Raw genomic sequence first — 23,124 nt, 5'->3', positions numbered from 1 at the left:
CCGGCTAATTTTTGATTTTATTGTAGAGATGAAGTCTTGCCAAGTTGCCCAGGCGGGTCTTGAACCCGCGGGCTCAGGCAATCCACTCACCTCAGCCTCCCAAAGAGCAGTATTACAGGCTGAGCCACTGAGCCCGGCTTAAACAGTATTTTAAAAATTTCACAGCTTCACAATTCTTTTGTGCTTTGTTTAAAGCCATGTAAGAAACTGCTTAGGCTTACTTGTTCATTTCATAAGGAATGAAAAGTAACTTGCCAAAGGTTCTCTCAGGAAATTTCCAGAGATATGCTGATATGTATGTTTGAATTTATCTCTTTATTCTTTCCCAACCAGCACTGGCCCGTGTTTATGGAAGTTAAAGACCTTTTGATGTTGGTGCCGCCCCTAGTGGGCCTCAAGGGCAACCTGGAAATGACACTGGCGTCAAGACTCTCTACAGCTGTAAGTGGACACGGACATGTCCTCACCACTGGGTCTCCCCTCAGTGCCTTGCATGCTGTGGGTTGGAGTCTTGAAAAGACGAGTGTTGGTATCTTATGACACTGTCCCTAGTCCCGCTCTCAGCCCATCATACTAATTTTCTATGGCCAAATCGGACTGCTGGTGAGGCGTGTGCCCAGCCCTCATGTGCCCTCCGTTCCTCCTTGGACATAGATGTGTATTGGTTCCACATGTCCCTGTGCCCCCACAACCCTGCTGAGTCTGCATGCTGCCCTGCTCACCTCACAGCCACTTGGACCATGAGACCAGTCCCTTCACACATGCACAGAGAAGCCTCAATTTGTGTTCCGTGGAGGAGGCATGGATTCAAATCGCCCAAGTCAACAACCTCAGTTATTGGCCTTTGTTCTCTAGAATGGTTCCTTGGATGCCAGTCCCTGGAGGTGTCTTCTCTGGTCTCTTTAAACAGTGCAGTTCCTGGCATTGCCAGCTCTTTTCACCCCCTTTCAGCTATCTCCTGGGACTTACGTTCTTTTTTTCTCTACTACACAGAATGGTGTATCCTTTTTCTCTGATGCCAATTTAGCATCCTAGATAAAACCAGCTGTGGCAAGAGAATGCATGGTGTGTCCAAGGAACTGAGAGAAGAGAAGTGTGGCTGATGTGCAGAGGGTAGGGCTCCTGGACATGAGGCTGAAGAGATAAGGGGGTCTGAGCCTCCAAAGATACCGAGTAGCCTCCACAGATACCTAGGTCCTAATCCCTGGAACCTATGAATGTTACCTTATATGGAAAAGGGTCTTCATAGCTATGATGAAGTTAAGGGGTTTGGGATGGGAGATTGTCCTAGATTATCCAGGTGGGCCCTTTGTAGCTACAGGGGCCCTTCTAAAGAGGAGACAGAGGGACATTTCAGACAGAAGAGGAAAGATCATGTGATGGACGCAGAGTAAGAGGAGAAATGCTGTGCCCTTGGCTTTGTGATAGGGGAAGGGCCATGAGCCCAGAAATGCAGCTCTGTGAGCCGGAAAAGGCAAAGAAACAGATTCTTCCCTAGATCTTATAGAGGAGAGCAAGGTTTTTGCCAGCACCTTGATTTTGACCTCATAAGACTCATTTCAGACTCCTGACTTCCAGAACTATGAGAGGATGTATTTCTTTTTTATTTGTTAAATTTTTATTTTGGAGTCAGGGATACAAGTGCATGTTTGTTATATGGACATATTGCATACTGGTGGGGACTGGGCTTTAGGTGTCCCCCTTCCCCAAAAGGTGAACACTGCACACTATAGGTAGCTTCTGAACCCTCACCCCTCTGTTCGCCTCCCCCTAGTTAGTGTCCTCAGTGTCTATTATTTCCATCTTTATGTCTGTTGAGCTCCCACATATAAGTGAGCACATGCAGTTTTTGGTTTTCTGTTTCTGAGTTAGTTCACTTAGGATAATATTCTTCAGCTCCATTCATGTTACTGCAAAAGAAATGATACTGCATAGTAATCCATAGTGCGTATATATCACATTTTCTTTTTTTTTTTTTTTTTTTTTTGAGTTGGAGTCTCACTCTGTCGCCCAGACTGGAATGCAGTGGCCGCTCCTGGCCACCGCAGCCTCAACCCGCTGGGCTCCGGCGATCCTTCCGCCTCAGCCTTCCAAGTAGCCGGAACTATAGGCACGCGCTACCATGCCCGGCTGATTTTTTTATTTATTGTAGAGATGAGGTCTCGCTGCCCAGGCGGGTCTCGAACCCGCGGGCTCAGGCAATCCACTCACCTCAGCCTCCCAAAGGCGCGGGATTACAGACTGAGCCACCGAGCCCGGCTCACATTTTCTTTATTCAATTATTGAATGGAACTGAGGTTTGTTCCATGACTTTGCTGTTGTGAATAGTGCTGCAATGAACATTTGAGCATAGGTATCTTTTTTGATAGGATGATTTCTTTTCCTATGGATAGATGCCCAGTAGTGGGATCGCTGGGTTCTATTTTTAGTTCTTTGAGAAATCACCATACCGTTTTCCACAGAGTTACATTCTCACCAACAGTGGATGAGTGTTCCCTTTTCTTCACATCCAGGTCAACATCTGATGGTTTTTGGCCTTTTGGTTTTAAAAAAATGTATTTTATTATAGAGACACGGGGTACAAGAAAGGGGTAACTACACAGTCAGACTGCACGTAGTTGGTGTCTGGGCCTCCAAAGGGCCCTCACTTCTCTTGGTTTAGGACCAGGCACCCTTTGTGTTGTTAGCGTTCCCCCTCCTTCCTCCCCTGGCGGTGCTCAGTGACCACTGCGCCTTCCCTTGTGATAATGTGACTGGTGTTCAGGGCCCGCTTATGAATGAGAACATTCGGTCTTCAGCTCTTTGTTTCTCTGATAGATCACTAAGTATGGTGGTTCCCAAGGTGTCTGGCTTTTTAATGACAGCTGTTCTGACTGATGTGTGATATCTCATTGTGGTTTTAATTTGCATTTCTATGACGATTAGTTAGGTTGAGCATTTTTTCCATTTGTTTGTTGACTGCCCGTGTGTCTTCTTTTGAGAAATGCCTGTTCATGTCTTTTGCCTACTTTTTGATGGGTTTGTTTGTTTCATGTTGAGTTGCTTGAGTTCTGAATATTAGCCCATCGCCTGAGGCATAATTTGCAAATATTTTCTCTCATTTCATAGGTTTGCTGTTTACTTGGTTCATTATTTCTTTCACTGTGCAGAAGCTTTTTAGTTTCATTAAGTCCCATTTGTTAATTTTTCTTTTTGTTGCATTTGCTTTTTGGGTCTTTGTCATACATTCTCTGTCTAGGCCAATGTCCAGAAGAGTTTGTCTTAGGCTTTCTTCTGGAATTTGTATAGTTTCAGGTCTTATGTTTAAGTCTTCCCAGAATTATTTATTGAATAGGGTGTCCTTTCCCCATTTTGTTTGTTTATTTATTTATTTTGTTGTTGGGGTCTCTCTGTCATCCAAACTGAAGTGCAGTAGCATGATCACTGCAGCCTCAACCTCCTGGGCTCAGGCGGTCATTCCACTTCAGCCTCCCTAGTAGCTGGGACTCTACTCATGTACTACCATGCCAGGCTTACTTTTTGATTTTTTTGTAGAGATGAGGTCTTGCTATGTTGCCCAGACTGTTCTTGAACTCTTGGACTCTAGCAATCCTCCCACCTCAGCCTCCCAATGTGCTGAGATTTTAGGCATGAGTTACCACACCTGGTCCTCATTGTTTATTTTTGTTGGCTTTGCTGAAGATTAGTTGGTTGTAGGTATGTAGCTTTATTTCTGGATTTTCTATTCTGTTCCACTGCTCTGCCTATTTTTGTACCAGTACCATTCCATTTTAGTTACTGTAGCCCTTGTAGTATAACTTGAAGTCAGGTGGAGTGATATCTCCGTATTTGTCCTTTTTGCTTAGGATTGCTTTGGCTGTTCAAGCTCTTTCTTGGTTCCCTACAAATGTTAAGATTGGTTTTTCTAGTTCTGTGAAAAATTCTGTTGGTATTTTGATTTGGACTGTGTTGGATCTGTAGGTTGCTTTGGGAAGTATGGTCATTTTAATGATACTGATTCTTCCGATGTGTTTGTACTGTCTACAGTTTCTTTCATCGGTGTTTTGTAGTTTTCCTTGTACAGAACTTCCACCTTCTTGGTTAAATGTATACCTAGGTACTTTGTGTGTGTGTATGTGTGTGTGTGTGTGTGTGTGTGTGTGTGTGTGTGTGATGGTTATTGTAAATGGAACTGAGTTCTTGATTTGGTTCTCGGATTGAGTGTTAGTGGTGTATAGAAATGCTGCTCATTTTTATATGTTGATTTTGTGTCCTAAAACCTTACTGAAGTCATTTATCAGGTCTAGGAGTCCTTGGAGGAGTCTTGAGGGTTTTCTAGGTATGAAGTCATATCATCAGTGAACAGAGATAATGTAATTTCTTCCGTGCCAATTTGGATGCCTTTTGTTTTTATCTCTTGCCTGATTGCTCTGGCTAGGGCTTCCAGTACTATGTTGAATAGGTGTGGTGATTTCTTTTGTTTTAAGCCTCTAAGTTTGTTACAGCAGCAAGAGAAAATGAGCACATGGGGCCAGACCACACAGAGCCTTGTGGGACGTAGAAATATTTTAAACAGCTGGTAATATAATGCAGGCAGGCACACACACATGCAATACCTGCATACATGCTCCTACACACATGCATACACATGCAAGAACATGCATATACACACATGCATATACACATATGTATGCACAATGTTTTGGTCAGGGTTTGGGAGGTAAAGAAGTATTGATAGTAATCTCTACCAAGGAGGTGTTTCAAGCATTCAGGTGCTTAACTTCCTTTTTTTTTTTTTTTTTTGAGTTGGAGTCTCACTCTGTCGTCCAGACTGGAGTGCATTGGCCGCTCCCGGCCACCGCAGCCTCGGCCTGCTGGGCTCCAGCGATCCTTCCGCCTCAGCCTTCCGAGTAGCCGGAATTACAGGCATGCGCCACCACACCCAGCTGATTTTTTGATTTATTGTAGAGATGAGGTCTCACTGCCCAGGCGGGTCTTGAACCCGCGGGCTCAGGCAATTCACTCACCTCAGCCTCCCAAAGGCGCGGGATTACAGGCTGAGCCACCGAGCCCGGCGCTTAACTTCCTTTTAAACATTTTTCTGCAATGCATGCATCTTAGTGTTTTAAATATTTTAAAATAGGTAAGACATCGAAGGAAGAAAGAACGGTGAATATCATTCACTGCAGTGGCCTATCAAAGGAGAACAGCCACATTATCATCACAACCTTCAAAGGCATCCAAAATCTATTCTTCATTAAAAAAAAATAACTGTTTTTAGGTATAAATTGATACAATAAAAACTCACAAGTTTTTAGTGTGCAGGTCAGTGACTTTTGACAAATATGCACACCTGTGTGGCTGTGACCCCAGTTAATATACAGACCATCACCGTTTCTCTGGAAAGTTCTTGCCATTGCAGTCCAGTGCCTAGTCCTCCGCCCCTCACCCAGCTCCTCTGATCTGGCTTCCATTTCTGTAGATTAATTTCTGTTTACCTTGTTGATTTTTTTTTGCTGTGCAGAAGCTTTTTAGTTTAATCAAGTCCCATTTGTTAACTTTTCTTTTTGTTGCATGATTTAAAAAACTCTTAGTGCAACTTGAAATAGAAGAATATTTTAGCTATGTCATTCTGCATATTCTGGCTAATGTAATAAGCTTGGGAAAAAAGAATATTGTCATAAATATTGGAAAGGAGGAAAAAACTTATTATTTACTAGTGATATGCTTGTCATCTTAGAAAATCTAAGCAAATTAACTAGAAAACAGTTAAATGCATAAGCACTCAGTAAAGTGGCCCAGGTCTGAAATATCTAGATGAAATGAAGCATACATGTTAACATACAGAAATATGAACCTGCATATTCCCATATATATTGGAAATAATAATTTACAAAGTATAATTAAAGCAGAGATTTCCTTCAAACTGTTAACTAGTTTTAAAATACCTTCAAAATAAACTTCAAAAAGAAATGTGTAGGACCTATAAAAATAAAACTATAAAGCTTTATAAAGGGAAATACAAATCTGGAGAGACATGAAGTTCTCGAGTGGCAGGAGTCGATGTTGTAAAGTTACCAGTTCTCTTTCTTTTAGTTTATAAAAGTTTATATATTTACTAACAATACGCCAAAGGGAATTTGGGGAACACTAGACAATATTGTTTTAAAATTTATCTGGAGGAGTAAACGAGTTAGATTAAAGAAAAAATATTGGAAAGAAAAAGAAAAAATATTACTGGTAAAATTTTATTTCCAGATTTTAAAGTATAATATAAAGTTATAGAAATTAAAATATTTTCCAACTGGTATCAGTATAATAGAACACCCAGAAATAAGCTCAGATACATACAAGTTTAATTTACTGTCTAATAATACTGGCATTTTAAATCAGTGAAGAAAGGATAAATTAATAGATGGTTCTAAGACAACTGGTTCATTCTTATAGAAATATTTAAAAAATTTTTTAATTATTATTAGATATTTTGAACAGATTGTATATATGTGTGTGTATGTGTGTTGTGTATATATATATAATGTATATATATAAAAGTATATACATATAAATGTATATATATATAAAATGTGTATGTGTGTATATGTGTGTTGTGTATATATATATAAAATGTATATATATATAAAAGTACATACATATAAATATATATATAAAATGTGTGTGTGTGTGTGTGTGTGTGTGTGTGTGTGTGTGTGGGAGGTGTGTGTGTATAGTGTAGGAATCTCACTCCATTGCCCAGACTGGAGTGTAGTGGCATGCTCACAGCCACTCCAGCATCAACCCTTCTGGGCTCCGGCAATCGATTCTTCTGCCTCAGCCTTCAAAGTAGCTGGAACCACAGGTGCGTGCTATCACGCCTGGCTAATTTAAAAAAATTTTTATTGTAGAGGCGAGGTCTCACCAAGTTCCCCCGACTGATCTTCAACCCGTGGGCTCAGGCAATCCACTCACCTCAGTCTCCCAAAGTGCTGGGATTACGGGCTGAGTCACCACACTCAGTCTTTTTTTTTTTAAGTTGGAGTCTCACTCTGTCACTCAGGCTGCAGTGCAGTGCCCTGACCTGCCTCTCTTGAACCCCTGGGCTCAGGCAGTCCTCTCACCTCTGCCTACCAAAGTGCTGTGTTTACAGGCGTGAACCACTGTGCCCTGCATGATACCAGAAACACATACTTGTATTTTTAGAATCCAGTGATAGGAAAGTACTTGTAAAGTTGCAGAACAAACGCAGAATTCATAAAGGAAGATTGATGTCTCAATTAAATTGAAAACTTTGTCATCACTTATGTATTAGTTTACTAGGGCTGCTCTGTAACAAAATGTCATAAGCCGAATAGCTGAAACAACAAAAATTTATTGTCTCACAGTTGTGCAGGCTGGAAATCTGAGATCAGGGTATCAGTAGGCTTGGTTCCCTTCAAGGGCTGTGAGGCAGAATCTGTTTAGGCCTCTCTCCTGGTGGTTTGCTGGCAGTCTTTGGCACTTCTTGTCCTGTAGGAGTATTGCCCTGATCTCTGCCTTCCTGCTTACATGGTAGTGTGTGTGTGTGTGTGTGTGTGTGTGTGTGTGTGTGTGTGTGTGTGTGTGTGTGTGTGTATGTGTATGTGTGTGTGTGTGTATCCAAATGTTCTTTTTTTGTAAGGATACCAGTCATACTGGATTAGGAGTATATCTTACTCCATCGTGACGTCATCTTAACTAATTACCTGTGTAGCAACTCTATTTCCAAATTAAGGTCACATACTGAGAAACTGGGGCTTAAGGCTTCAACATCTTTTTGGGAGACAGTTCTAGCCATTACAATTTTCTTGCATAAATTTAAAAGAGGAATCCTGGCCGTGGTGCCTCATGCCTGTAATCCCAGCCAGCACTTTGCGAGGTGGAGATGAGAAGATTGCCTGAGCCCACGGTTTCGAGACCATCCTGGGCAACATGGTGAGACCATGTCTTTACAATAAATAAAAAAGTTACCTGGGCATGATGGCACATGCCTGTAGTTCCAACTACTTGGAATGCTGAGGCAGAAGGATCACCTGAGACCAGCAGGTCGAGACTGCGGTGGCCGTGAGCATGCCACTGCACTCCAGCCTGGGCAACAGAGTGAGACTCTGACTCAAAAAACAAAACAAAACAAAAAACACTTTTGTTGAAAGGCAGATGACCAATAAAGGAAAAAGTTATAATATAAAATTAACAGAGTTTATATCCTTAAATGGCTATATAGGTCATACATATATAAATACAAAGATAAACCCTCAATGTAAAATTGAACAAAGGGCATAAATCATAGTTTACAAATAAACGAGGATGCAAGTCAATATGGAAAGCATTTTCAGTCACACTAGTCAGCTTGACTATTCATTAACAAATGCTGTTTTATTGCGTGTCAGGTTGACTCGGGTGAATATGAATGTGTGTGTCTGCAGCAGGGAATGATACTGTAAGCACAGAATTCTCAAGCACTAATGGTGGCAAGTATAACTTTACAATCTTTCAGAGGGGCAATTTGTAAATTTGTAAAATCTTAAACATGTGTAAATCCTTTGCCCCAGAAATTGTGTTTCAGGGAGTTATCCTAAAGAAAACAGAGATGTGCTCAGAGATATCAGTACAATGATGTATTTTCATAGTTATTTTTTGGCTTTTTGGTTTTTAGTTTTTATTCTGAAGCAGTTATAGATTTATTTACAGGAAGTTGCAGAGAGTACAGAGAGATCCCACGTACCCTTCACCCAGTTTTTCCATCTTTTGTAACTATAGGACAGTAGTCAAACCAAGAAATTGGCATTGGCACAATGTTTGTATCTAATTCTGTGTAATTTTATCACATAGATTCGTGTAACCATCCTCGCAATCAAAATGGCGGAACTGTTCCTTCCCATCAGGATCTCCCTCATAGTCACAACCACCTGTCTCCCTCTACTCTCACCACCCCAACTTCTGGCAGCCATTAACCTAGTCTCCGTCTTTAAAAAGTTGTCATTTTGACAACTTTTACATAAGATTATATAAATGAAATCTTCTAGTAGGTGGCCTTTTGGGACTGGCTTGTTTACCCTCAGCATAATGTTCTTGAGGTCTGTCTTTGTCCATTTGGCTTAGTGCAAAGTACCATAGGTAGGGTGGCTTGTGAACAACAGAAGTTTATTTCTTACAATTCTAGAGGCTAGAAGGCTGAGATCAGGGTGCCAGCACGGGTTCTGGGAAGGGCTTTCTTCTGAGTTATAGACAGCCTAGTTCTCATTATATCCTCAAATGGTGAAAAGAGAGCCAGCTATTCTCTGGCCTCTTCTTATAAAGGTACCAGTCCCATTCATGATGGCTTCACTTTTATGACCAAATAGCCTGCCAAAGTCTCACTTCCAAATACCGTCACATTGGGGATTAGATTTCAACGGGGGACATAAACATTCCTTTTGTAACAAGGTTCGTTGTGTATCAATATTTCATTTTTTAAAATTGCTGAGTAGTAACTGTTCACCTGTTGAAGGATGCTTTGGTTGTTTTCAGTATTTTTGTGATTTCAAATAAGGCTGTAATAAACGTCTGTGTACAGGATTTTGTATAGACATACGTTTTCATCTTCCTGGATAAATACCTAGCAGTGAGATTGCTGGATGGTGTAAGTGTTTAGTTTTTAACGAATTTGCCAAAAAACTTGTAAATTGCCATCAGCAATGTATGAAATAGCCATCTTTTTGCGTTCTTAACAATATTTGGTTTTGTTCTTATTTTTTAGTTTGGCCATTTTAATAAGTGTGTAGTGATGTCTGATCTTGGTCTTAATATGTATTGTTCTAAGGACTAGTAGTGTTGAACATCTTTTCATGTGCTTATTGGCCACTTCAGTGAAGTGTCCCCTGATGTGTTTTGCCATTTCAAACTGGATTTTTTTTTTTTTTTTTACTCTTGAGTTTTGATTGTCCTTTGTCAGATACCTGAGGAAAAAATTTTCTTCCAGACTGTAGCTTGTAGCTTCACTTCCCCAGCAGGGTCTTTTTAAAAATCTTGTGGTGGAATACATATAAAATTTATCATTGTGACATTTCTGAGTGTACAGTTCTGTGGCATTAAGGAGATTCATATTGTTGTGTAACCATCACCACCACCCATGTAAGAAACCCTTTTTATCTTGCAAAACTAAAACTCTCGGTACTAACTCCCCCTTCCCCTTCCCCTAAACCCCTGGCAACTACCATTCTACTTTTGTCTTTAAAAATTTGACTACTCATCCAGGTGCATTGGCTCAGACCTGTAGTCCCAGCACTTTAGGAGGTGGAGGTGAGAAGATTGCCTGAGCCCAGGGGTTCAAGACCAGCCTGGGCAACTTGACGAGATCTTGTCTCTACAATAAATCAGAAAAATTAGCTGAATGTGGTAGCACACACCTGTAGTTCCAGCTACTTGGAAGGCTGAGGTAGAAGGATTGCCTGAGCCCAGCACGTTGATGCTGGGGTGCTTGTGACATACCACTGCACTCCATCCTAGGTGACAGAGTGAGACTCCAACTCAAAAAAAAAAAAAAAAAAAATGACTAGTATCTCATATAAGTGGAACCATACAGTATTTGTCATTCTGTAACTGGCTTATGAATGTTGTAGTATGTGTAAGAATTTCTTCTTTTTAAGACAGAATCATATTCCATTGTGTGTACAGACCACATTTTATTTATTCATGCATCTGTCTATGGGCAATTGAGTTGTTTCTACCTCTTGGCTATTGCGAATTGTGCTGCTATGAACGTGTATGTATAACTGTCTATTTCAGTCCCTGCTTCCAATTCTTTGAGGTGTATACCCAGAAGTGGGATTGCTGGATTATATGTTTAATATTTTGGGGAACCACCATACTATTTTCTGTAGTGGCTGTATCATTTCATATTGCCATCAGCAGTGTACAAATGTTCCAAATTGCCCTCTTCCTCACCAGCACTTGTGATTTTTTTTTTAATAATAGCCATCCCAGTGGATGCTAGGTAGTATCTCATTATGGTTTTAATTTGCTTTTCCTAATAATTAGTAATGATGAGCATCTTTTTATGTGTTTCTTGGCCATTTGTAGATCTTCTTTGGAGAAATTTCCATTCAAGTTCTTTGCCCATTTTGAAATTGGGTTGTTTGGTTTTTTTGTTACTGAGTTGTAGGTGTGCTTTGTGCATTTTAGATATTAATTTCTTATCAGATACATGATCTGAAAATATTTTCTCCCTTCCTGTTGGTTGACTTTTCACTCTCTTGATTATGTTCTTTGATGCACAGAAGTTGTAAAATTTCATGTAGTTCAGTTTATCTATTTTTATTGCCTGTGTTTTTGGTATCATATCCAAGGAATCATGACCCAAATCCAGTGTTATGAAACTTTTCCTCTATGTTCGTCTAAGATTTTTGTAGTTTTAGCTCCTATGTTTAGGTCTTTGATCCATTTTGAGTTGATTTTTGTATATGGTGTAAGGTAAGCATCCAACTTCATTCCTTTGCATGTAGATATCCAGTTTTCCCAGCACTATTTTTTGAAAACTGTCCTTTTCCCATTGAATTTCATGACACCGTTGTCAAAAATTATTTACCATATATGTGAGGGTTTATTTATAAATGATTTTATTCCATTGATCTATTTATATGCCTGTCTTTATACCATTATCACACTGTTTTGATGACTATAGCTTTGTAATTTGTTTTGACGTCATGATGTATAAGACCTCCAGCTTTGGTCTTCTTTTTGAGATTTATTTTGCTATTCATGGGCCCTTGAGAGTCCATATGTATTTTAGAAGTATTTTTCTATTTCAGAAAACAAAGGCATTAAGATTTTGGTAAGGATTATATTAAATTTGTAAATCGTTTTGGTTAATATTGACATCCTAACAATATTGTCTTCCAATCCATGAATATTGTATGTCTTTCCATTTATTTGTGCTTTCTCTAATTTCTTCAGCAACATTTTGTAGTTTTTAGTCTACAAATCTTTTACCTCTTGTTCCTAAGTATTTTATTCTTTTGATGCTATTATAAATATGATTGTTTCCTTAGTTACTTTTGAATTGTCTATTGTTGATATATAAAAACACAACTGATTTTTATGTGTTGATTTTGTGTCCTGCAACTTGACTGAATTCATTTATTAGTTCTAACAGTGTTTGTGTGTTTGTGTATGTGTGTGTAATCTTTAGGGTTTTCAACGTGTAAGATCACATCATTTGTAAATGCTGATACTTTTACTTCCTCCTGTAAACACTGATAATTTTACTTTCTCCTTTCCAATTTGGATACCTTTTCTTTCTTTTTCTTTCTTTTTTTTTTTTGCGTAATGGCTGTGACTGAGATTTCCATTGCAATGGTGAATAAAAATGGTGAAAACAGGCATCTTTGTTCTGGTCTCAAAGGAAAAGTTTCAGTCTGTCACTATTAAGCATGATGTTAGCTGTGAGCTTTTTTTTTTTTTTTTTTTTGAGTTGGAGTCTCACTCTGTCGCCCAGACTGGAGTGCAGTGGCTGCTCCCGGCCACTGCAGCCTCAACCTGCTGGGCTCCTTCTGCCTCAGTCTTCCGAGTAGCTGGAATTACAGGCATGTGCTACCACGCCCGGCTGATTTTTTGATTTATTGTAGAGATGAGGTCTCGCTGCCCAGGCGGGTCTCGAACTCATCTCAGCCTCCCAAAGGCAGCTGTGAGCTTTTTGCATATGATCTTTATTGTGTTGAGGTAGTTTTCTTTTGTTTCTAGTTTTTTGGCTGTTTTTATCATGAATATGTGTTGAATCTTCTCAAATGCTTTTTCTGCATCAGTTGAGATAATCTTGATTTTTGTATGTGGAGCCATCCTTACATTTCAGGATTAGGCTCCAAATGCAAAAAACAAAACAAAACAAAAACCCAAAAACCAAAAAACCAAAAGACAAGAAAACATGGAATTTATTTATACAAAATTTTGTATTTATTCTTACATGTTTAAACTTTATCTTCAAAGTACTCTTCATTTGATATAATACACCTATCAAAACATTTTTTCCATATCTCAAAACAGTTTTTGAACTCATCAATTTTGACATCTTTTAATGCTTCTACCGTTTTTTGTTTCACCTCTTCCACAACAGCAGAACATTTCCTTTTGAGGCCCCCCCCAGCTTTTTTTTGTTTTATTTTGTTTTTAGATTCAGATTCTCACTGTCACCCAGGCTGGTGTGCAGTGGCATTCTCATGGCCACTACAGCCTCTACTTGCTAGGCTCAGGTGATTCCTCCACCTCAGTCTTCCAAGTAGCTGGAACCACAGGCATGCACCACCACACCTGGCAGGTGTGATTTATTGTAGAGGTGAGGCCTCACCATGTTGCCCAGGCTGGTGTCAAACCACTGAACTCAGGCAATCCTCTTGCTTCTGCCTCCCAAAGTGCTGGGATTACAGGTGTACACCACTGCGCTGGGCTGAAGACTTTTTTTTTTAATCTGGGGAGACAAAAACAAAAGTTTCTTAGGGCAAAATGGGATGAGTAGGAAGGGTGGGGCAAGGAGTCATGCTGTTTGGGGTTCAAAACTGCTGAACACACAGCACAATGTTAACAAGTATATAGATAACCCATCATGAAATGGGCAAATGCATTGAAAGAATCTCCAAAAACAGAAACTAAAAAACAAAATTACTAAAGTTGAATGCAGCCTTTCACAACTATGCTAGCTGGTATACTGATGCTGATGGGTTCCTAGAACACTTACCTAGTGGGGGAAGCCTGTACTACAAGGGGCCCACCCTCTAAAAAGTAATTTCAGTTTTTTGGGGGACTCTTTTGTATACCTCATGGTGTATAATCTTTTCAATATACTGCTGAATTCCGTTTATTCATATTTTGAATATTTTCATATCAATATTAATCAGAGATATTGATCTGTAATTTTATTTTCTTCTAGTGTCTTTGTTTGGCATTAGTATCAGGATAACACTGGCCTTATAGAATGAATTTGTAAGTGTTTTTTTCTCTTTAATTTTTTTGGGAGAGTTTGTAGAGGATTGGTGTTAACTCTTTTTTAAAAAAATTTTATTTATTTATTATTTATTTTTTATTATGAAGTTGTGGGGTACAGTTAAGGGTTAGGTATACAATTGCGTTTCATTCAGGCACCCTGTTGATATGGGGTGTTTCCTCGTTCCCAGATAGATATTTGCTACTGTTAATCCCATCTCCCTCCCCCCACCATAGTTTCCCAGTACTGTCAGTCATTTTCGTATAGTATTGCATTGGATGTTTAAGGTCCATTATATGAGTGAGAACATGTGATACTTGGATCTTTGTTTCTGTGAGAGGTCACTCACTCTTTTTAAAATGTTTGATAGAATTCATGAGTGAAGCCATCTGATCCTGGCTTTTCTTTTTGGGAGGTTTTTGATCACTGATTTAACTTTCTTGCTAACATTTAGTGTGTTCAAATTTTTTTATTTCTCCATGAGTCAGTCCTGGTCAATTCTGTGTTTCTAGGAATTTATCATTTCAATCGGGTTATCAAATTTGTTGGCATCCACTGTTTGTTGTATGCTGTTATATTCCTTTTTACTCTTGTAGAATCAGTAGTAATGTGGTCCTTTTTATTTCTGATTATAGTTTTTAGAGACGTCTGTCTTTTTGTCTTAGTCAATCTAGCTAAAGGTTTATGGCCTTTATTGATTTTTTTTATTGATCAATAAAACCCTAGGTTTTATTGATTTTTTCACCACTATTTTTTAAATTCTTTTTTATTTCTTCTCAATTCTTTATTATTTTTTTCTTTCTTCTGACTTTGAGTTTAGTTTGTTATTTTTCTAGTTTCTTTAGGTCTAAATATAGGTTGTTAGTTTGAGGTCTTTTTAAAAAACATAGTTGTTTATAGTTTACAATTTTTTCCCTTTAAACCTGCTTTCATTGCGCCTCATTAATTTTGATGTGTTGTATTTTCATTTGTCTCGACATTTTCTAATTTGCTTTGGGATTTCTTCTTTGACCCATTGATTGTTCAAGGGTCAACCCATTGGTTGTTTCCACAAATTTGAATATTTTCCAGTTGTCCTTCTGCTACTGATTTTTAGTTTCATTCCCTCGGGATTGAAAAAGATAACTTTGTGTGATTTCAGTCTTATTAAATTTATCAAGACTGGTTTTATGGCCTAACATATGGTCTATCCTGGAGAATGTTCCATATTCATATTTTGTCAAGAAAGATGTGTATTCTTCGTCATTTAGTGGAATGTTCTGTATGTTAGGTCCAATTGGTCTATGGGTCATTCAAACACTCTACTTCTTTATTGACATGCTTTGTTGTTGAATTCATTATTGACAGTGGGGGGTGTTGAAGTCTCCAACTATTATTGTAGAGCTGTTTGTTTCTTCCTTCATTTATATCAGTATTTGCTTCATATATTTTAGGAGCTTTGCTGTTTGATACAATATGTTTATAATTTTTCTATTTTCTTGGTAATTTGATCCTTGTATCTTTATACAATATCTTTCTTTTTATCTTGTAACAGATTTTTGGCTTTAAGTTTATTTTGTCTGATATTAGTATAGCCACGCTTGCTCTTTTTTGCTACTATTTGCATGGAATATCTTTTTCATTGTTTTGCTTTCAACTTATGTGTACCCTTAAATCTAAAGCGAGTCTCTTACTGGCAATATGTAGTTGGATCCTAGTGGTTTTTTTTTTTTAGGGGGGAGTTTAGTTTTGGTTTTTAATTCATTCTGCTGATGTACATCTTTTGATTGGGGATTTTAATTCATTTACATTTAAAGTAATTACTGATAGAGAAGACTTACTATTGGCATTTTATTTGCTTTCTATAACTTTTTGTTCCTGTTTTCTCCCTATTGCCTTCCTTTATGATTAGTTGATTTTTTTTTATTTTTTATTTTTATTTTTTGAGTTGGAGTCTCACTCTTTCACCCAGACTGGAGTGTAGTGGCTGCTCCCGGCCACCGCAGCCTCGACTTGCTGGGCTCCGGTGATCCTTCCGCCTCAGCCTTCCAAGTAGCTGGAACTATAGGCGCGTGCTACCACGCCCGGCTAATTTTTTGATTTATTGTAGAGATGAGGTCTCGCCAAGTTGCCCAGGTGGGTCTCGAACCTGCGGGCTCAGGCAATCCACTCACCTCAGCATCCCAAAGTGCTGGGATTACAGGCTGAGTTGATTTTTTTTTAGTAATATGTCTTTATTCTAGTCTCAAATTTTTTGGTTTATATTCTACAAGTATTTTCTTTGTTGTTACTGTGGAGATTACATTCAATGTCCTAAAATATTGCAACATATCTTAAACTAACATCAATTTAATTTCAACTTCATACAAAAGCTCTGTTCTTTTAAAGCTTAGCCTCCATACTTTGTATTGATGTCACAAATTTTATCTTTTTATATTGCGTATCTGTTAAAATGGGTTTATATTTACATGTTTTTGACTTTTAAATCCCATAAGAGAATAAAATGTAGAATTACAAACTAAAATTACAGTAATACAGCTTTTTAACAATCATCTGTGTATTTACCTTTACTAGAGAACTTTATATTTTTATTTGACTTTGAGTTACTGTCTGGTATTCTTCTATTTCAACTTGAAGGACTCCATGTAGCATTTCTTATAGGGCAGACTAGTGATAATGAACTCCCCTAGCTTTGCTTATATGGGAATGTCTTAAAATTTTCCTCATTTGTACAGGATAGTTTTGCTAGGCGTAGAATTCTCAGTTGACAGGTTGTTTTATTATTCTTTTCCCCAGCACTTTAAATATATTACTCCACTACCAGTAGCCTATAAAGTTTCTGCTGAGAAATCCACTGATAATCTCATGGAAGATTGGATCTCTTTTATGTGATGAGTCTCTTTTCTCTTGTGGTTTTCAAGATTATCTTTCTGACTTTCAGTTTGTTGGTAATGTGTCTCTGTGTGGGTCTCTTGGGGTTTATCCTACTTGAAGTTCATTCACCTTCTTGCATATTTATGTCTTTCTTCCAGTTTGGGAAATTTTTGGCTATTATTTTTTTAAATAAGCACAACATTTATGGATTACTGTGGTTACTATGGTTGTTTTAATATGTGTCCTGAAATCTTGGAAATGCTGCCTTCTAGAAGCTGGAGCTTATTTCCTCCCCCCTCGAGTGTCGGTGGGACCTAATAACTCACTTCTGACTAATAGATAAGGAAAGAGAAAAAGAGTAAGTTTACAGTGGAGAAGCCTGGCAGTTGCCACCTCAGCCAGGAACCCAGGTCAGCATTACCAGCCATCCCATAGCCCTGATTGGGTGCAAGGAGAAGGGCACCTCACCTTTGTGGGCTTCTCCCTCAAAACCCACAGCCTCTGTTTAGTCAGGAGGAAACATCAGAGAAACCCAAACTGAGGGACATCCTACAGTATAACTGACTCTTTAGAAGAAAAGTGAGACTAAGAAGTGGGTGATCCTGATTCATTTCTTGGAACAAAAAAGAACAATGGTGAGAAGATTGCCGACCTGCAAATACATTCTTTAGTTTAGTTGCGAGTGTTGTACCAGCATTAATTTCTTAGTTTTGGTGCTCGTCCCGGGTCATGTACTTGTTGGCAGGAGAAGCGGAGTGCAGGGTATGCGGAGGCTTTCTGTTGACTTTGAAACACCTCTGAAGTATGAAATTATTTGAAAATAAAGCACTAAGTGATTGTCTCCTCAATCCCCAATATGGGAAGGAGAGGGATAGCATAACAGGTGTTCAGTCTTCCATCTTAATGCAGTAACTATTTCTAGTTATTAGAAAAAAGTGCACAAAGTAGTAACAAGATGTGAGTGGGCCAAAAAACATCCTCCTGAAGTTACGAGTCACAGAATATGTTAGGATCCTGGCAGGGAAAAGGTGACACACACAGACAGGCAGTGTCTGTGGAGTTTCGGAAAGTGTTCATTTACAGAGTTTTAGGCAGGATTCCCAGAAACCAGGAAGGGGTGGCGAAGCACCCCAGGACTTGGAGCAACAGGGAGTAATTATTACTCTAAGCCTAAAGGGGCAGAAGCAGGGCAGACTGGTTCTCAGATCCCAGGGGAGAGCTGTGCCTGGAGCCAGAGGAGAAGACCAACCTACGGGAGCTGCGGGTCTGGGTGGAGGCGCACAGCCCCCGCCCCGTAGGAAGGGCACAGGGACACACATCCAGTTTCCCCACGGGGCCTCCAGTGCCTTCTCAATAGCTCCTCATTGGACAGAGCCAATCAGAAGCGGTAGGTCTAGGGGGCTTGTTGATTGGTCCACCCAGGTCAGCCTTGCCGGCACAGAGCAGGCAGGGGGAGCGCAGGTCCACAGGGTGCACAGGGAATACCCAACATTGGCACCCTCTGAATTGGTGAAAGCAGCCTGTTTTACAGTCAATAAGGAAAGATTGAGAGAACCTAGAATGGAAACAGGATCCTGTGGAATTTTAATGTGTGTCCTCAAATCTTGGATATGCTGCCTTGTAGAAGCTGGAGCTTATTTCCTGTCCCCATGAGTGTCAGTGGGATTTAATAACTCACTTCTGACTAACAGATAAGGAAAGGGAAAAATCGCAAGTTTACAATGCAGAAGTCTAGAAGACTAGAATTGTCAGATTCAAATAGATTTTTAAAAATTTATGTAATTGAAATACACATTTAGGAAGGGCATCTATGAACGCCTTCTGATGAGGTGAATTCAGGTTGCTCTCTGTAAGTGTCCCAGCCTCCCGCTGATTGTCTCTTTGAGCTCTTAGTCTGTGCTCAGACTGGTCCTGTGCCTCCAACTTTCCCCCCTGACATCTCTAGGAACTGCATTCCAGGGCAAAGAAATGTTCCTCTACCTGAAGGAGACCTGTTCCCCTGGGGACCTCCTCCTGGGTGGTGACGAACACTCCTTCCTTGACCAAACTTGCTTGAATCAGGAATCTCTGAGCCCTCTACTCAACTTGGCTGTTGACCCTGTTTTAGCAAAGAACTCTGCTAAGCTAGTTTATTGAGAATCCTCCACCCTGATATCTAGTCAAGCTCCTCTTTCCCACTCTCTCTCTCTTTTTTTTTTTTTTTTGAGTTGAAGTCTCTGTTGCCCAGACTGTATATAGTACAGTGGCACGCTCACAGCTACCACAACTTCAACCTGCTGGAATCAGGTGATCCTTCTGCCTCTGCCTTCCAGGTAGCTGGGGCTACAGGCATGTGCCACCATGCCTGGCTAATTTTTTGATTTATTGTAGAGACGAAGTCTTGCCAAATTGCCTAGGCTGGTCTTGAACCCCTGGGCTCAGGCAGTCCTCTTACCTTGGCCTCCCAAAGTGTTGGGATTACAGGTGTGAGCCATTGTGCCTGGCTTCTTTCTCGTGCTGTCGCCCAGGCTCGAGTGCAGTGGCACACTCACGGCTACCCCAGTGTTGACCTGCTGGGTTCAGGTGATTCTTCTGCCTCAGCCTTCCAAGTAGCCAGAACTACAGGTATATACTACCATGGCTGGCTAATTTTTTATTTTTATTGTAGAGACGAGGTCTTGCCAAGTTGCCTGGGCTGGTCTTGAACCCACAGCCTCAGGCAATCCACTCACCTCGGCCTCCCAAAGTGCTGGGATTACAGGCTGAGTCACTGAGCCTGGGCCTCTCCTACTCTTGATTAAGTTCCTCCCCTCCTGTCCTTGACACCTAGTTAAATTTTTCTTAGTAATTTCCATCTATTCCCTTACCTTGCCCATTGGCTACAAATCTCCACTTATCCCATTTGTATTTGGAGTCAAGGTCAATCTCGTTCCCTTATTGCAATAGTCTTGGATAAGCTTTACCTTGTTGTTTTTAACAAGTATCAGAATAATTTCTTTGAAAGTGGATATCTGCCTGCATGCAGATGGTGTTGCTTCCCCTCTGTCCTCTTGCACTTCCTTTCCTCCACATTGCCAGCTTGGTTGGATCCCTAAACCTGGGAAACATACTATTCAGTGGTCTTCTGTACGTCAGATCCCACCACCATCTTGGACCGTTGTAGCATCCACATGGATGACTCATCTGAACCGAAGCCTCCTGGTTTTCTCGCCTTCATTCCACTTCAGCTGCCTACTCTCATCCCCTGGCCTAGAAGGGCTCCCGATGCTCTGAAATCGTAATCCCTTTTCTCATCTCTTGTCACACGTCTTCACCTTCCACGCGCTTCCTCTCCCACCTCTGTGGCTCTCGGAGCTTCCCCGCCTGCAGCCCTCCCTGCTTTACCTCTTGGTCCTGCTCCCTGTCCTTCACACTCAGTGAGGTGCTCCTGGATGCCAGCAGTGAGCTTGGCAAGTCCTTTCATACACAGTAGAGGCTGGGCTGCTCTGTGGGCGGTACAGGTGATCGACTTGTACTTTTATTTGAACTGTTTTACAGCTGATAAAAGGAAAATATCTTGAGAAAGGAATGCTTTTTCTGATTCATACTCAGGGATCACATGGCCCAGCAGCAACCCCCTTATCTGATAAGATAGGACCCATGTTGGAGCTGATGGATTAATAGAAAACATGAGTTAAAATAGCGGTGGGCACACTTGGGTCTCGGTGAATACACGGTCTGCCTGTGGAGAGAAGGAAGTCACCCTTTTGGCCGTACATGCCTGGCGCATGATGAGCTCTGCCCCATCTCTGCCCTCTTTCCTTCCCTTGCTATCCCTGCAGGCTACCTGAGGTGGGTATCATCCCTGTATTCAGCAAGAGTGGACTGAAACCTGGCCACTGTCAGGTGACGTGTCCCTGGTGTCAGTTGTGTTGAAAACAAAAAGGCTCCCCTTCTTTGTAAAAGGAAAAATAATTATCAAGTTTGTTAGTGGTAGACATATTTTTATATTTTTTTCTTGGAGTTCAGGAACTTAATGAACTGAGTAAAGGGGCTAGGAAAATATATTTGCTTTGAAACCTTTTCTTAGTCTTGAATTTTGAATTTTGCTAGCACATGCTATGCTTTTAGGAGCCACCTACCTTTTTTTTTTTTTTAGTTGGAGTCTCACTCTGTTGCCCAGACTGGAGTGCAGAAGCATGCTCATGGCCACCACAGCCTTGACCTGCTGAGCTTAGATGATCCTCCCACCTCAGCCTTCCAAGTAACTGGGACTATAGGCATGCACCTCCATGTCAGCTAATTTTTTATTTATTACAGAGACGAGGTCTCACCAAGTTGCCCAGCTTGGCCTTGAACCCTTGGGCTCAGGCAGTCCTCTTGCTTCTGCCTCCCAAAGTGCTGGGATTATAAGTATGAGCCACCACTCCTGACCCACCTACCATTTTAAAAGGAGAAAGTCATATTTCTGATCTTGTTTTTTTATTCTGAGAGAAGACCGACTTATATATACTCCTTAAACAGGACAGTTTTGCCGAGGCAAGGGAAGGGGGCTGGTGGTCATTGGAAATAAGGTCAGCTGACAGAGAAAGAAGGGCGTTGTAGGTGGTAGGGGGACAAGGCCAAAGACCTGGCTGACTTCACAACAGGAGCCCTTGCCTGAGGTCTGTTCATGAGCTTGAGAACCAGAGATGGCCATAAAATTGCCGGCAGCATGTGTCTGTGTGTGTGTGTGTGTGTGTCTGTGTTTGTGAGCGTGTGTGTAGTCACAGACTTGAGGAGGGGAGGAATGGTCCACGGCATCCATCTAGTTCCCAAAGGGACCGATGCCTTTACCTCCCTTCCTACAAAAAAGGCTGATCGTTGTTTGGAAAGCTGAGCAGAATAATCTGTTCTGATGCCAACGAAATGGTATTTATTGATTTCTCTCTGAGAGACTGCCTTTTCCAAAAAGGATTAACCCAGACCTCGCTTTTCCTCTTCTCTCTATCCCAGGCCAACACTGGACAAATTGATGACCCTCAGGAGCAGCACAGAGTCATCAGCAGCAACCTCGCCCTCATTCAGGTGAGTCTTCACTTTGTCAGATGGATCAGTCTCCTCCCCCTTTTTGTATCTGCAGCCGGGCCTGCCCAGGTAGGAAAGGTGAAGGCTAAGTGAGCCCTCGTTCCTGCACTCTGGACTGAACTTTGAGGACAGGTAGCCATCTGTCTGCTCCCTATCTGCCAGACCACATCTACACAGCTGCAGAGGGCTCAGTCTGCTCACAGGGCACAACCACACCCACCTGAGTGTGGGAACCTAGGTCCCGCTCGCTTCCCCACTGATTTCTTTCCAAGCCAGACGTCTTGAAAGGTTCGCTTGTGACTTGCTCCCTCCTCTTTCTTACAGCCTGCCCAGTGCTAACACGCTTCTCTTCTTGCTGTCTTGACTCAAACTGTGCTCCCCAAGGCCTCAGGTATTCCTCTAATTGTTGCATCCTTTGACTGCCTTCTACATGTGATCTTACTTAATCTTCCTGGGCATCTGTGGATCCTTCCTGCCTGGACATTCTCCCTTGACCCTGTTCCTGCCTCTCCATCTGTTCCTTTTCAACCTTTGAGAGACTCTCTTAGCCTCTTAAGTGCTTCATGCTCCTCTCGAACTTGTACCACCTTCTGCCAGACCCTGGTTAGGTTAAGTTTTCTTCCTGGCAACCTGCTACTGTGTTACAGAGTCAGGAGACACAAAGCAGAAGGAGATGAAGAAGAGATTGGTTCAGGGGCAAGAGGGAAGGTTGAGCCTGGGCCCAGATGGGGGTAGTTCTATCCCAGAACCTTCTGGGCTTCTCTGGGTAGGGACAGCTTGTGGCGGCAAAGATAATGTGAACTCTGAGATCAGACAATCTGTCTTCTGTCAGTTGGGTGGCCTTGGGAAGGGAAATCTCCCTGCCCACTGAATTAGAATGATACCACTTTGCCTCTTACCTGGGTTCCAGAGCACTTATGATGAACTCTACTGGGCATCTTCAGCTGTCTGTCCCAGAGGCATCCCCCAAACAGCGTCGCCAAGTCTGGCTTCGTCTTCCCTGCTCACAATTACCTCGTCTGATGTCCTGGACTCAGTCTGGTTTGACGGTTGAAAGCTTTGTGGATTTTATGTGATGTAGCTTTTATTTCATATTTTTGGTTTTCATATTTAGGGATGTGTGTGTGTGTGTGTGTGTGTGTGTGTGAATGGTATGAAGTGGGGACCCAGTTTTTCCCCTACTTAGATAGCCAATTTCTCTTCCTCTGTTTATTCAATATTTATCCACTCCATCCTGTTTTGAAATGCCACCTTTATCATACTAAATTCCTACATATTGATGATTAACTTTTTTTTTTTTT

At 40.9% G+C, this 23,124-nt stretch overlaps 1 protein-coding gene across 1 annotated transcript in view; it reads left to right on the top strand.

The window, feature by feature from the left end:
* SLC41A3 (solute carrier family 41 member 3) overlaps positions 1–23,124 on the top strand; it is a 61,896-nt gene that overhangs the window by 12,150 nt on the left and 26,622 nt on the right. Inside the window, 2 exon segments of the mRNA XM_021707136.1 lie at positions 334–441; positions 21,752–21,823. Coding sequence (XP_021562811.1) covers positions 334–441; positions 21,752–21,823 — 180 coding nt within the window.

The sequence above is a fragment of the Carlito syrichta genome, unplaced genomic scaffold (genome assembly GCF_000164805.1).
Source record: "Carlito syrichta isolate Samal-C Ts95f unplaced genomic scaffold, Tarsius_syrichta-2.0.1 Scaffold316392, whole genome shotgun sequence".
NCBI classification, from domain to species: domain Eukaryota; kingdom Metazoa; phylum Chordata; class Mammalia; order Primates; family Tarsiidae; genus Carlito; species Carlito syrichta.
This window is presented reverse-complemented; position numbering and strand designations above follow the sequence as displayed.